This window comes from Stegastes partitus, unplaced genomic scaffold (assembly GCF_000690725.1).
Source record: "Stegastes partitus isolate 25-593 unplaced genomic scaffold, Stegastes_partitus-1.0.2 Scaffold1450, whole genome shotgun sequence".
Taxonomy (NCBI): domain Eukaryota; kingdom Metazoa; phylum Chordata; class Actinopteri; family Pomacentridae; genus Stegastes; species Stegastes partitus.
Window position 1 is genome coordinate 53,999 of NW_007579181.1, and position 12,878 is coordinate 66,876.

The 12,878-nt window shown below is 43.8% G+C and overlaps 1 protein-coding gene across 1 annotated transcript in view; it reads right to left on the minus strand.

Annotated features, from left to right (window-relative positions):
- The window catches only part of alp3 (alkaline phosphatase 3), a 19,749-nt gene extending 14,331 nt beyond the window's left edge, over positions 1-5,418 (minus strand). Inside the window, exons 1-3 of the mRNA XM_008299685.1 lie at positions 5,349-5,418; positions 477-593; positions 20-135 (exon numbers count right to left, since the gene is read on the minus strand). Coding sequence (XP_008297907.1) covers positions 20-135; positions 477-593; positions 5,349-5,418 — 303 coding nt within the window. The remainder of the gene's footprint in view (positions 1-19; positions 136-476; positions 594-5,348) is intronic.
- Between the last annotated feature and the right edge of the window lie 7,460 nt (positions 5,419-12,878).

A 12,878-nucleotide genomic window follows, 5' to 3' on the forward strand; every position in this document is an offset into this window, starting at 1 on the left:
GAAGAAATTGGACCTGTACCTTAGCCAGCCCCACATTGGGGAAGGTGTCCATGGTCATCACCGTCTCCTCCCCTGACTGGTTCTGCAGCTGTCCCTTGAGGATACGAGCCGCTGTGTAGGTTGTGATTCCCATACCTGATGCACACGCACACACACACACACACACACACACACACACACACACACACACACCTTAACAAATCCTCGCCTTGACAAACTCCTTTTAATATAACTGCAGCGTCTCTCCGTCTTGCTGTGAATATCAGCCTCTCGTTTTACTTTATCTTCTTGTTTTCTTTGAAATGTTTGCTTCCTGTTTTGCACATTCACAATAGAGACCAGAACGAGGAGGACCGAGGTCCAAAATCATATTTAAAGAAAGCAGGCCAGACGCTAATTCCTGATTCTGCTCGTCTTACCTGTTCAGCCTGTCTAGTGTTATTAGCGTAAGGAGATGACTGCGTTGTGTAACCCACCATCTCCGAGGAAAAACAGGATGTTCTTGGCGACATTGGTGTTGAGCTTCCTGTCCAGCGCTGCCTGCAGACTCTGCTTGGCCTGTGACCTCCAGAACTCCGGGTTCTCTTCTTCAACTGTAGGTAAGCACACACACCGATCTGGAGTCAGTGTGGAGGTACTGAGACAGCAGACGTTCAGGCCTGACTGTGCTGTCAAACAGCATCTTCATGGTTACTGTCTCCGTTTATGCTGTTTGTGTTGTGGCTTCAACTTGTTTTTAAAATCAGAGAATCATTTATTATAAAGTTGTTTGTCATGATCATGTGTATTCAAACCAGAGAAGTGTTGAAGCTGTGAGTCATGTAACAGCGTCTGCCGGGGAAATGGGTTTGTCTCCCTGGTCTCAGCTCAGTCCACTTGAACTACAAAGGGCCAGGCCAAGCTAAGCCGTGCTGACATGTTTCCGCCGCCGCAGGTTACGAGTCATGGTGCCCTGTTCCCTCTGAGCAGCAGCACCGGCCCGGTCTGCACTGCTATGTGATGGCGTCAGGGACAAGACAGAAGGTTCTGTTCTCTGCGTGTTTGACTCTCAGCACTTTTGAAACTTCCACTTGATCTCTGAAGTTCAGTTTCTCTCTCGTGTTCCGGTTTGTACTTTCTGATATCGGCCTTATTTTACTGCTCGCGGTTCACTTTCAGGTACATTAAACGTGTTGTGTGAAGCAACCGCTGATGGAAATTCAATGTGTTCAGCATCACTTTAGTACGATGGCAGAAACAGAAACACGCTGCAAAAAGAAAACGCTGCACATCCAGTCACACGACGGAAGTGCTCCAGGCCTCTAGGGGCAGTGGTTACATCTTTATCTTTCCAGTCACTGTGATTATCTGGTGCTGACGGGGTGTTTTACTGCCGCCTCCCTGTGTTCTCATGGAGACCAGAGAATACAAACCTTTTCACGCAGCTTTTCCTGCAACTAACGTCACCTGTCTCGCTCACCGCCGTCTGCCTCTCAGGTGAACAGCTCACTACTGCCCCTAGAGGCCTGGGGCACTTCTGTTGTGTGACTGGATATGCAGCGTTTTCCTTTTGCAGCTTGTTTGTGTACATGCATGTCATTTGCCCCCGTTGGCCGCCGGGCTTTAGCAAGTCAGCTTAGTTCATTTCAATAAAAAACGGGTCGAACAAAACAGCAGGAGTTTTTACAACTGGCACTCCTCCAACACATAAACAACTTTAACTTCTATATATCTATAAATACATGTAATTTACCAAACACTTACTATGAACAGGGAAACTAGCTGAGGAGACTAACATAATGTTTTTAGTACCAGGCTGTGAACATGTTTATTTTAGCTGTAGCCATTTTAACTTGGAGTCTATGAGGATTGTCTCTCGTTGGGAGGCAGCCTCCGGTGGCCATTAAAGGAACTGCAGATTCTCATATTTCTGCATCGGCTTCATTCTTAAGTCCTGAATGTTGCTGCTTGGACTCTGAACATGTCCACACGGTAGCAACTTGTCCATCATACAGCCGCCTCACCCTAAAACCTACCCGTCTATTTTTACTAAAGCAGACCATAGTTTACTAAATGAACACCGTGCTGTGTTCAGGGAGACTTCAAACGAGCAATCAAGACCATAAACTCATTAGAAAAATGGTTCCTGAGGTAATAAATCATGGCAGACATGGGGTTAACTTCACATAGACTTTATTACACAGTCTGTGCTCGACTCAGGCTTTGAGTCAGCAGGTATTATCTTCTACTGCCTCGCTTGCAACCACTTAAAAAAAAAAAACTTCCTCTTGCGAATTCCTCAACGTTATAAAATTGCGTGAGTACCCCTTTAAAGCACAACATGTTCCAGGAGGTAATCATCTATCTCTCTACAGGTGTAACTTAATGCTTTGAACAAACTTCAAACTGAAATGTCACAGATGAGGCGTACTGTGCATCCTGCAGAGTTCGCTGTGAGCAGAATGGAAACGCTCCTCTGGGACGTGGTGGATGTGAGTGTGTCTGGATGTTTGTTTGTAACAGCAGCTGTCACAACTCACTCCGGCGCTCTCTTATCTGCTGCAGTGCATCTCCCCGCGCTGCTAACAGTCCGTCTGATACAGTAGTCCGCTAATACACGGCGATAACGAGCAGCCGCGCAACTCCACTCCGAGTGCGCTCATTGGAAAAGTTTGGAAGCCTCTTGCAAAACAAATGGACGGGGAAGTGTTTCGAGGATGAAAGCAAAGGCGGGAGCTGAAGGAAGAATGAGGAGAAAGAGGGCGAAACAGAGGAACACAAAGGGAGAAGTGAGTCCTGCATGTTGGATGGTTAAGATTTAAAAGAGCTCGTAGAAAAACAGGAAAGAAATCTGAGCATCATACATGAAAGTCAACATCTTCAGGCCACAGAGATGTTGCCAGGAGAATCTACTGGTTCATGTGAATCTACTGGTTCATGTGAAAGCAAAGTGACGACGGAAACGGCTCAATTATATCAGAAGAGGACGCCGAATGGTCACCATGTGGTCCTCGGCTCTCTTCTCGACACATTTCAAGTCTCTGTAACGCTGCAACCGTCTGCTTAAGGCAAAAATCTTTAAAACATCCATCCATCCATCATCTCTACACCTTAACCCTCACCAGGGTCATGGGGGGCGGAGTCTATCCCGGGTGTCCTCACCGGGACGTGAACCGGCGACCTTCTAGCTGAGAGGCTACGGTGCTAACCACCGTTCCACCTTGCAGCCCTTTTTAAAACACTATGAAGAGGAAGTTTGGTTGCTTGGTGATAAAAAAAAAAATCTGCAGCTGAAGCACTTTAAACACCTGAAGCTGTAGCCGAAGTAAAAATACAGAAAGAAGCCGAACCACAGGAGGTAAAATGAGCCAAATTACAGAAGGAATAAAGGTCAGCTGACTGAGAGCAGCCAGAGTCGTGGAGGAACGATGAAAGTTGTGGGTTAGAAGAGCTACACCACGATGGTGGTGCTTTTAAGCTGAAGATCCAAGAGCTGAAAGGGTTTGAAGTGTAAGAAATGGGTTATAAAGTCAATTAAAGAGAAAGAGATGAATATATTGTTGGGTTTGTTTTAGTGGTGAGATCAGTTTGGTTGTCGTTCCAAGATAAGATCAAATTGGATAAGATTATATAAATTCCAACGGAAGCTCTTGTTTTAGATTTTGCTCATAGAAAAATTACAATAACATGAGAATGAATGCAGTGCTGAATGGATTTAGGTGCAAGAAAAAAAATAAAAGAGCTACAATAAAACTAGAACTAGAAAAGTAAGAAGTAAAACCATAAAAAAACAAGTTGGGACAGTTTAAAAGCAAGAGATAAAGGCAGTGGAAATGTTTTTTGATGTGTGAACACTGAAAGAAGTCTTTTGAACACGTAAAGGATTAAAGTGAATGGAAGTGGAGGCACTGAGGTGAGTGGAAACGTCATGAATCTCAGGTAGAAGTGGAAACAACACAAGTGGATCAGCTGATGTGCAGAAAACAGCTGAGGAGTTGTTGATTGATAAGAAAGCAGCAAAAAGTAGTAGAAATGACAGTGGAAGCACTAAACGGTGAGAAGAGAAAGATGTGGACGTACTGTTGAATCACTGGTGGTGAAAGCAGCTGAACTGTTTTGTGAAAGCAGTCGAAGAGTCACTTGAAATGAAGAAGATGGAAGTGAGTGTGAATGTGTTTCAGGAGAAGCAGCAGTGAAGTCAGCTGAAACGTTGTTTAAAAGGGAAGAAATAAAAGGAGTGGAAGTGTTGGTGGATGTGTAGCCGCTGAGCTGTGATCTGAGGAGTGACACAAGCAGCTCAAGTGTAAAACATGGAGACGCTTTCTGGGTGTTTCTCACATTTTTATGATTTCTTCCTGCAACAGAAATAACTCAGATGCATTTTGTGCAGCAGGACACAGTTTTAATATCATATAATATGAAAAAAGCTGAATTGATTTCATTATTTATATGAGAAAATCAAAAGAAAAACTCTACGTGTAGATTCATCCAAGTGTCCACAGTGTCACCAACACAACACCTGGACATAAACTGGTGGCTCTTCATGAAGTAGATATTTAACTATTTACATTTTAATTGGTTTCCCTCCTCATCACCGCTCTGCTCTGCTGCAGTTCAACCAAAACGTTCATAAGTTTTTCCTGCCTTCCTGTTTGGTTGCTGCAGAGTCACTCGTGGTTTTTCAGTCGAGCTGAGAAGAACCGACTCTTCATGTTTACAGAATCTGTTCAGTGCAAACAGCTTCTTCTTCTTCTTTGTGTTTTAAACGAGACGTGTAGAATAAAGTCATTTTGATGAAATGGTGCAATTTCAAGCTTAGATTTTGTTTTGATTTTCCAGCTGAACCACGTCATACATGATTAGTTCAAGGACAATAAGAATCCTGTGATTTCTGCTGTGGTGTAATTCTGACATTTGTTTTTAAAGATAACACGTCTTCAAAACCCTCCAGCAGCTTTTGGGGGTTTATGGGGTTAAAATGCCAGTTTAAATGTAAAATCTGAAGGTTCTTGCAGTTGTCGGTTCAACTGTCAGTTGTCATGCGATAAATAAGAGCAGCTGAAGTGTCAGTAAAAGCAAAGGTTCAGAGACAGAGGATGAAATGTGAGCCGAGAATACGGAAAAACGTATTTAAGGTGTGAGGAAAATGAATCTGCTTTAAAGCATGAATGCATCTGAAGGGTTTGAACGGAGGCTGAGGAAATTCAAAGATGTGTGGAAGAGAAAAAAATTAAAAATGTACGAGAAATATGAAAGAAATGTGAGCAGAAGAAAGAGTAAGAAAATCCAGAAAACCCCAATCTGATAAAAAGCGACAGTGTGCACAGCGACTGATTCAACACAAAACATTGTCGTCGTTGTTTTCTTACCCTTTGCGCTGAATGATCCGAGGACCAGCAGCAGAAGCAGAACCGGGATGGACAGCCTTGTTGACTCCATGACCACGTTGGAGATCTGCTCCTCGAACCTTCCAACTCTTCCTCTGAAATGAAACTCGCCTCCAATCGCACCAGCTGCTAATCATCTTGGACAGCGTGTCATAAATACATAAAGACCGACGGGCCTGTGGCAGCTTTATGACCTCTGACTGAAAACACTGTGTTGTGGTAGATTAGACGGTAAAAAATAAAAATAAAACACACACAGAGCTGATTTACTAAAATAGTAAACTGAGACTGTGTGTGTGTCAGTTTTCCCCAAATAAAGAGGATTTGACAAACATCTATTTAAGGATTAATTACTGTCAGCACTTTTTAATGATAGTATTTAATGATCATTTATGAGACTGTGCCAAAGATCAAGGAAGCAGAAGTGAACATAGCAGCAAAGTGTGTGTGTGTTTGTGGGCTTCTAATCATAAACGGACTTTATCTGACAGATAGTGCAGCAGGGAGACACACTGTTATGTAAGTGAGACAGACAGAGTCCACCGGGACCGAGCTGAACGGCAGAACCACTCAGCCATCTATTTTCCAATGAATATATTAGCACGAGAGGGACGCATGTATCGACAGTCCTATTTTATTTAATAGAACGACCGTCCAAAGCCGCCACATCTCTGACACCGAGACGCCAACTGATGCACAAGTGTGATTTATTCCCTATTCAACAGGTGCCGTGCGTCACACTGGTAACGGGGCATTTATCAGAGCTAATTTGATCACCTAATGTTCCCGGCAAGTGCACTGATTAATCTTGCAAATGTGAACGAGCCACTGATGACAAGGGCCGCGGTAATTTGTTAATACACAAAATGAGTTAAACACCCCGGATCAGCCGGAAATATTCTTCTTACAACCATGAATGGAAGCAGAAAGAGAAGGAGAGAGAAAAAAATACCACACACTGAAGAGAACTACTTTTATGTGGAAATCTCTGAAGTGTGACCCTCACTCATGATAAAATAGAAAAATGCAAAGAACATTGAGAAGAAAAAAAAAGTCCCAGAGAGCAAAGTGGGAGCTCAGCCTCAAAAACAGGAATCAGGTATCAAAGTAGAGAAAGGTGGCACATCATCAAAGCAGGCAGCGTCTGTGCAGCTTCATATTTTATTAAAATGTCATTACTGATGCATTTTGGCCAGAAGCCATCCTCAAAGAATGAGTAGTGGTAAAGGTGGAAGACACGACAGACCCACACTGCCCATCTCATTCAGTCAGTGCATCGCCTCAACCCTCACATCCTCAGCATCCCGCAAAACCTGCTCTTAATGATTAGAAAACATGCTGAGTGTTTGCTTAGCTGTTCCTCTACAATGTGTTTGACTCAGTTCAGTCTCTAAGTATGTAAGAATATTGAATTTGTACAGCATGCGGGGGGTGATAGCAGCAGTTAGCTTACTGTCAGAGGAATATTTCACTTCTTGGAGGCAAAGAAAAAAACTGTGAGCGTTCAGAAACTCTTTGAGCCTGAGTGTGATGATACCAGCTCACGGATACGAGCTTCTCTACGTAGCTGTGGACCACACGCTGTAAATGTGCTCGTGATTACTTATTCATGTTTGGTGGCTTCAGCAGCCGACGCACAACCAGCTGTGACGTCATCGAAGCCTCGAGTCTGGAATTTGGTCGTCACCGTCGTGCTCTGCCGAAACTCGACACAAGCAAGCGACGAATCAGACTGAGAGTTAGAGGACGCTAAGTCTTCTAATACAGCGAGGTAGCCCCGCCCTCAGACACAGCCTACTTTATCTTCTATTTCACTCAGAATGGAGCCAAACTTTACAAAATGAACATCATGTTGTATTAAGGGAGACGTGAAATAGCCTCTGGGACCATAAACATGTGATGAAAGGTTTACTGATGCAACAAATGAAGTGAGAAATAGGCTCATTTTCTCACTGACTTCTATACAATCCAGCTTCTTTTTGCAACCAGAGGAGTCGCCCCCTGCTGGCTGTTAGAAAGAAAACAGGTTTAAGACGCTCCTCTATCGGCTTCTCTTTTCAAACCTTCTACATCTATCTTTATATACACACTTTATGTGAATGGCATGACTTTATATAGAAAGCATCTATAAGCGATGGGGAACATCATGTGACCGCTACGCTTTATGAACTTCTGGTAGGTACTGTTTCTCTTTGGAAGGACTCCTCATATGTAGCACAGAGCATCCAGTAGCCGACAACTCTGAGACTTAAATGCTGCTGCAATGAGCTGAATGTTGGTAAGCAATCACAGTGGCCCAGTCTGAAACCTCTAATTCATTTATTAATTACTGTCAGTATCAGACACTCAACATGAGCAATCATTTGTCATTCTGGACAATAATCATCATCATGTTGTGACAGTAATGTTTACATGTTGTATTGTGGGACTGCAGGTCGTAGAATCCTGCCGCTGATGTTTCATGCGAAATATCTGAGGACCCTGTACAGGACATGGATTTGTTTGGATGATTCACAGGTCAGTCAATGTGGCTTCGGAGTGATTCCAATCAGAAGTAGCTACACAAAGGTCGTGGCCACCTGAAGAAGGCCTGCAAGTTCCTGCAGAGGGACAACATCTGGGGAGCATGAGTGTTGTACAGAATGTCACGGCAGCCCACACATTACACGTCTGCAACAAAGCGATGGAGCTACTGAGCAGTCCAACAACAGACCAACAATAAAGTGTAAGACAGGGAATTACTCCCACTTCCATACAGGAGGATCCCGTGTAGGAACCACTGCAGGACCAGATCAACTCCACAGACGGCGGGTCGACGACACATCCTGTCCTTTACCCCAACAAGCCAGCGGACTGCTCTGTACCAGCTGGACTGTGAATCCTCTTTGGGGGTATTTTTATTCAGAGCAGCAGAGAGAGGCAGGGAAGAGGGGCGACGCAGCAAATGGTCACGAGCATGATTCGAACTAAAGACCGCTGCATCGGGGACGACAGCCCCGTTCATGGGACGCCGTCTTTTCCGGTTGAGCGACCGCGGCGTCCCAAAGAAACGCTTTTTAAACCGTGTTGTGAGGCAAAAGTCACCAAAACACCAAAACTTTCATCTGGTTTCATTTGCAAGTGATTCCATACATGAAGTGAGAGAAACTGCAGGTCTCCAGACTAGCTTAGACCAGGTCCTGGTGTTGTTAGACCAAAGCTGCTAAGATGGCTGCCAGGTAGAAAGATTCACCTGGAAGGACTTTGACACAACGTTAGTCTGGAGGAAAAGGAATCTAATTTCCATATTTTAATGTACAAATTATTTTAACCGCTCATCTTGGATATTTGTTTTATTTCTGAGCTCGTGGGGGCACCATGATTATAATGGGGTCTTATTAGAAAAGGAAACAGTGGCTACTGGACATAAAGTTCTGCTGGATATTTTTTGGTAATATGAATGTCTTTAATATGTTTGTATTTGTCCAAAATGCAAACCAGAAGCTGGATTCTACTCAGACAGGTTGTATTCAGCAGAGCCATCTAACGTCCAGGCTTTGGTTCCTGTGTCAGTGCCCCCTATGAGTCTGGACCCCCTTCGGTTACACTGAATAAAAGCAGTGTGTGTGTGACCTTTAGTAAAACAGAGGATTGTGTGACCTTAACTAAACTCACCGGCCGCAGAATGCACAAGGGCTGACGGCAGCTCTGTGAAGGAGAAGCAGAGTGTGACAGCTGAATGGGTCGGTGTGCCAGGAGAGTCCAAACGGCTGACAGGTTGTCAATGATGCCGGCGAGGAGACGTGACCACACTGTGTCCTCTCTGGTGTGGCTCCCAGCAGCCAGTGGGGCGGCAGACTGTTGCGCACACCCGGCACCATCTGTTCTGGAGCCATGATTCATGACGATATGATGCAAGCTCATTACTTTGTGTTTGTGTGAAACGGCGATGGTCCCTGTGGGAAAAAAATGGGTCACGGCAGCAATTTGTAGGATAGAACAAAGACAGAGGAACACGGGTTATTCTGATGTTGTAATTGGAAAAGAATGACTGCGATGCGGAAAATGAGCATAAAACCATTCCGTTCATAAAAGGAATGGTTTGAAATTTTGGGGAAACATGTTTGTTCGATCTCTTGCTGATTGCTAGACGAGGGCTAAGTGACACCGCTCAGATGTCAGCGCTCTACGGCCGCGTTACCGTCATACTGGAGTTAATGTAATTAACATTCCTCATTCGCAAGAAGTGTTTAAACCAACGTTCCAGTTGTATTTATGACTGAAAGGGAAATTTTCCTGGAGGCTCTAATGCGTCTATACCCACCAAAAAGTGCACAACTGCTGACAAAAGAATACCAGAAGGTAAAGGCAATGAAACAGTGAAATCATACAGCTGTAGCTTTATATTAAACAACCTGTACAGTTATAGCAAAACCTGACTGCGTTTACAGTATTTTTTTTTAGCTAACAATTTGATTAGAAGTATGACAATGTAGAATGTTATAACACCTGTGTTTTTGCTAGTAAAGGTGGTATAAATATGACAGGTAGCCTGTTAGCTTAGCATAACACAAAGATTGGAAACAGGGGACACAACTCGCTAGCCTGGCTTTGTTCCAAGGCAACACAATATGGCTAACGGCACCTGCAAAGCTAATTAACACATTAATATCTTGTTCAAGCTTTTGTAGTTCTGTAATTTCCGGACTATTGAGCGCACTTGAATATAAGCCACACCCACTAACTTCAGAAAGAAAAACAAATTTGTACATAAACAGGCCGCACTCGAGGCAAATTCGTAAAAATCATAAGAATCCATAAATTAGCCGCATCATTGTTCAAAGAGTGTGAAAAAAGTAGCAGCCTATAGTCCAGACATTACGGTATCTGACATGTTCCTAGATTTCCTAGCAGAGCCAAGCTAGCTACTTCCATGTTTTCAATGTGTTCGCCAAAGCTAAGCTAAGCTAACAGTCTCCTAAAGGTGGCGGGAAAAGCCATGAAACTCAACGAGGACATCGCCGGTGCAGAAAAACGGCACTTCCTGTCCTCTCCGAATTTAACCAAACTAAGTCACTTAGAAATACCTGAACAACTTTAAAAAAAAACTTCTTGTTGTGGTCTGGACCTACGCAAAGCTTCAGGTTTCCCTAAAATGCTTCACAGGTTCTAGGCCGACATGTAGCTCAGATATTGCAGCAGCGGTATTCATCTTCTCTGCAAGCAAACCGGGACTTTTCCCAAAAGCGTCAAACTATTTCAGAAAAGTTATAATTATGACGCTCCAACATTAAAATGTCTGAAAACAACTGTGTGAACTATGTTTACGCACGCCTCTTTTCCAGCTGTAGCCGAGAAAACGATGTGTCAGGGACTGAAAGAAGCTATTATACTATAAGAAGCTATTTCATCAGAGGGAAATAAGCAAATGTGGCTAAACGTAATAAAGATCAAACTTTAATGTGTTCCCTTGTCTGTGAATACAACCGATGTTCCTCTGTAACGGTGGTAAAGACAACAGCTCCCACATGCTTCACAACATCATCAAACTGCATCTTATGTTACGGTTTGACTGAGAGACTCCCAGAAACACATGTGAATACAGCAAATATATGTAAATACCATGTGCTGCCATGTTGGTATGTGCATGTATTACAGCCTCCTGCATCACTGTGGGAGGAAGCAGAGGCGCTCGCTAGCGTCTCGTGTTTTGGGATTTGCTGCAGCGGTGGATGCTCAGGTCGGGGCAGTTTGGTTTTATCTCTGACCTCTGGAGCAAATCCTGGGAGACGAGGAGGAGGAGGAGGGAAGAGAAGGAGGAAGATCTCCAGGCAGCCAGAAATGGATGCAGGAGACGAAGTTCGACTCTCAGTAAATGATATTACTCTCATATGTTGCTCCTACAAGGCTCAACATGGTAGAAGGCAGGACATAGGATGATGCAGGTTGTGGTGACGTGGGAGCAGGTTTGGGAAGGTCAGCGCAATCAAGCCACCAGTTAAACCCTCCACAGTGGGTTGATTGGTCTCCTCAGTCCACTCTCAGCACATGTTTTCTCAGGTTAATGTGTTGGAGTAAAAAGGGAGACAGTGAGATATTGGGTGACTCTACGAAATAAGATTAAATCACACAGTTTTTTTATTTGTTTGACTCTTTTCCAGCACAAGACAGCAGCTGGTGTCGTATTGCTGCAGATGTTGTTTTAGGCACTCTTTGTTCCCAGTTACATCACCGTGGTTGTAAAATATGGTAAACACGTATAGAGATTACACGTTGACCAACTCCTGACGCAGCCACGATAAGAACGTCTGGCTGTGATCGCAGTGAGCTTCTTATCAGACAGAACTACCACCAAGTTTGAACTTAGCTTTAATCAGGTTCATTTCCATGTTTTTAGCGTCTCATGGTTCTGCTCACCATCTTAAACCAGAACAGACCAGAATACATAATGAGGCAGTAATGAGGAGAACCCACTGAGGACTCCTGGTGGACAGGTGAGGAATGACGGGCAAAAATACATCCATCCATCCAATATCTCTACACCTTAATCCTCACTAGGGTCATGGGGGGCGGAGCCTATCCCAGCTGACTCAGGGTGAAGGCACCTGGACAGGTAACCAGTCTATCACAAACATACATGCAACACACAACACATTACAAACAATGAGAGACAGAAACGAGAAGCAGGCACAGAAAAACGATCATGCTGTTGTTATATGTTGAACAGGACTGTTGTCTGATGACTCATGAATCTCGAATGCCTCGAGGCAGCAGTTCAAACAATCGAACGCAGTCCAATGGGAGCGAAACACGTGAGCGTGTGTTGACATTTCATTACTCAAACTCAAATGAATGCACTGGGCTGATGGTTCTGTGCATCGGTTCTTCATTGTTTTACTGACTGACGTTGGTTTGAGGAGGAAAACATCCACTTTGCTTTCCTGTTTTAAGACAAATGTAGCGCTGCAGTGTCTTCATGGAGCAGAAAGCACTCAGATCAGCAGGAAAGCATCATTATTGCTACTTTGCCACAAATATGTGTTTTTGAAAATGTTTCCTTGTCTGCTGTTTGGGGTAAATTAAGTGTTTCAGAGTTTTGTGTAAACTGCCATGAACGCTTCCTCCTACAGTCAGCTAAATGTGGGGAATATATACAGCGCAATGGCCCCCTCTAGTGTGTTGGGGGTAAAACAAGAATTTAATCTGTTGCATGAAACTGCAGCATCGCGGAGGTGCAGGAGCTTTCAGTACTTTTTGGATTGTTCTGCAACACAGCAGAAATTTGCATTATACAGGATTCATATTTGCTGACTGCAATCATTTTTAAAGTGAACATTTTTGAGGGAACTCATAATGCAGAGTCGTCATATATATTACTTAACATTTAACCTTTGCTGGAGGGGCCACTTTAAAGAAAAGAGGATGTAAATGAAGAAGATATCCATCTCTCCAGGCTGCTCTACACCACTGTTTATGGATATATTCTGAAGGCCTTAGTGAGCGCTTTAGATCTTGGCATGGTGACAGATTCCC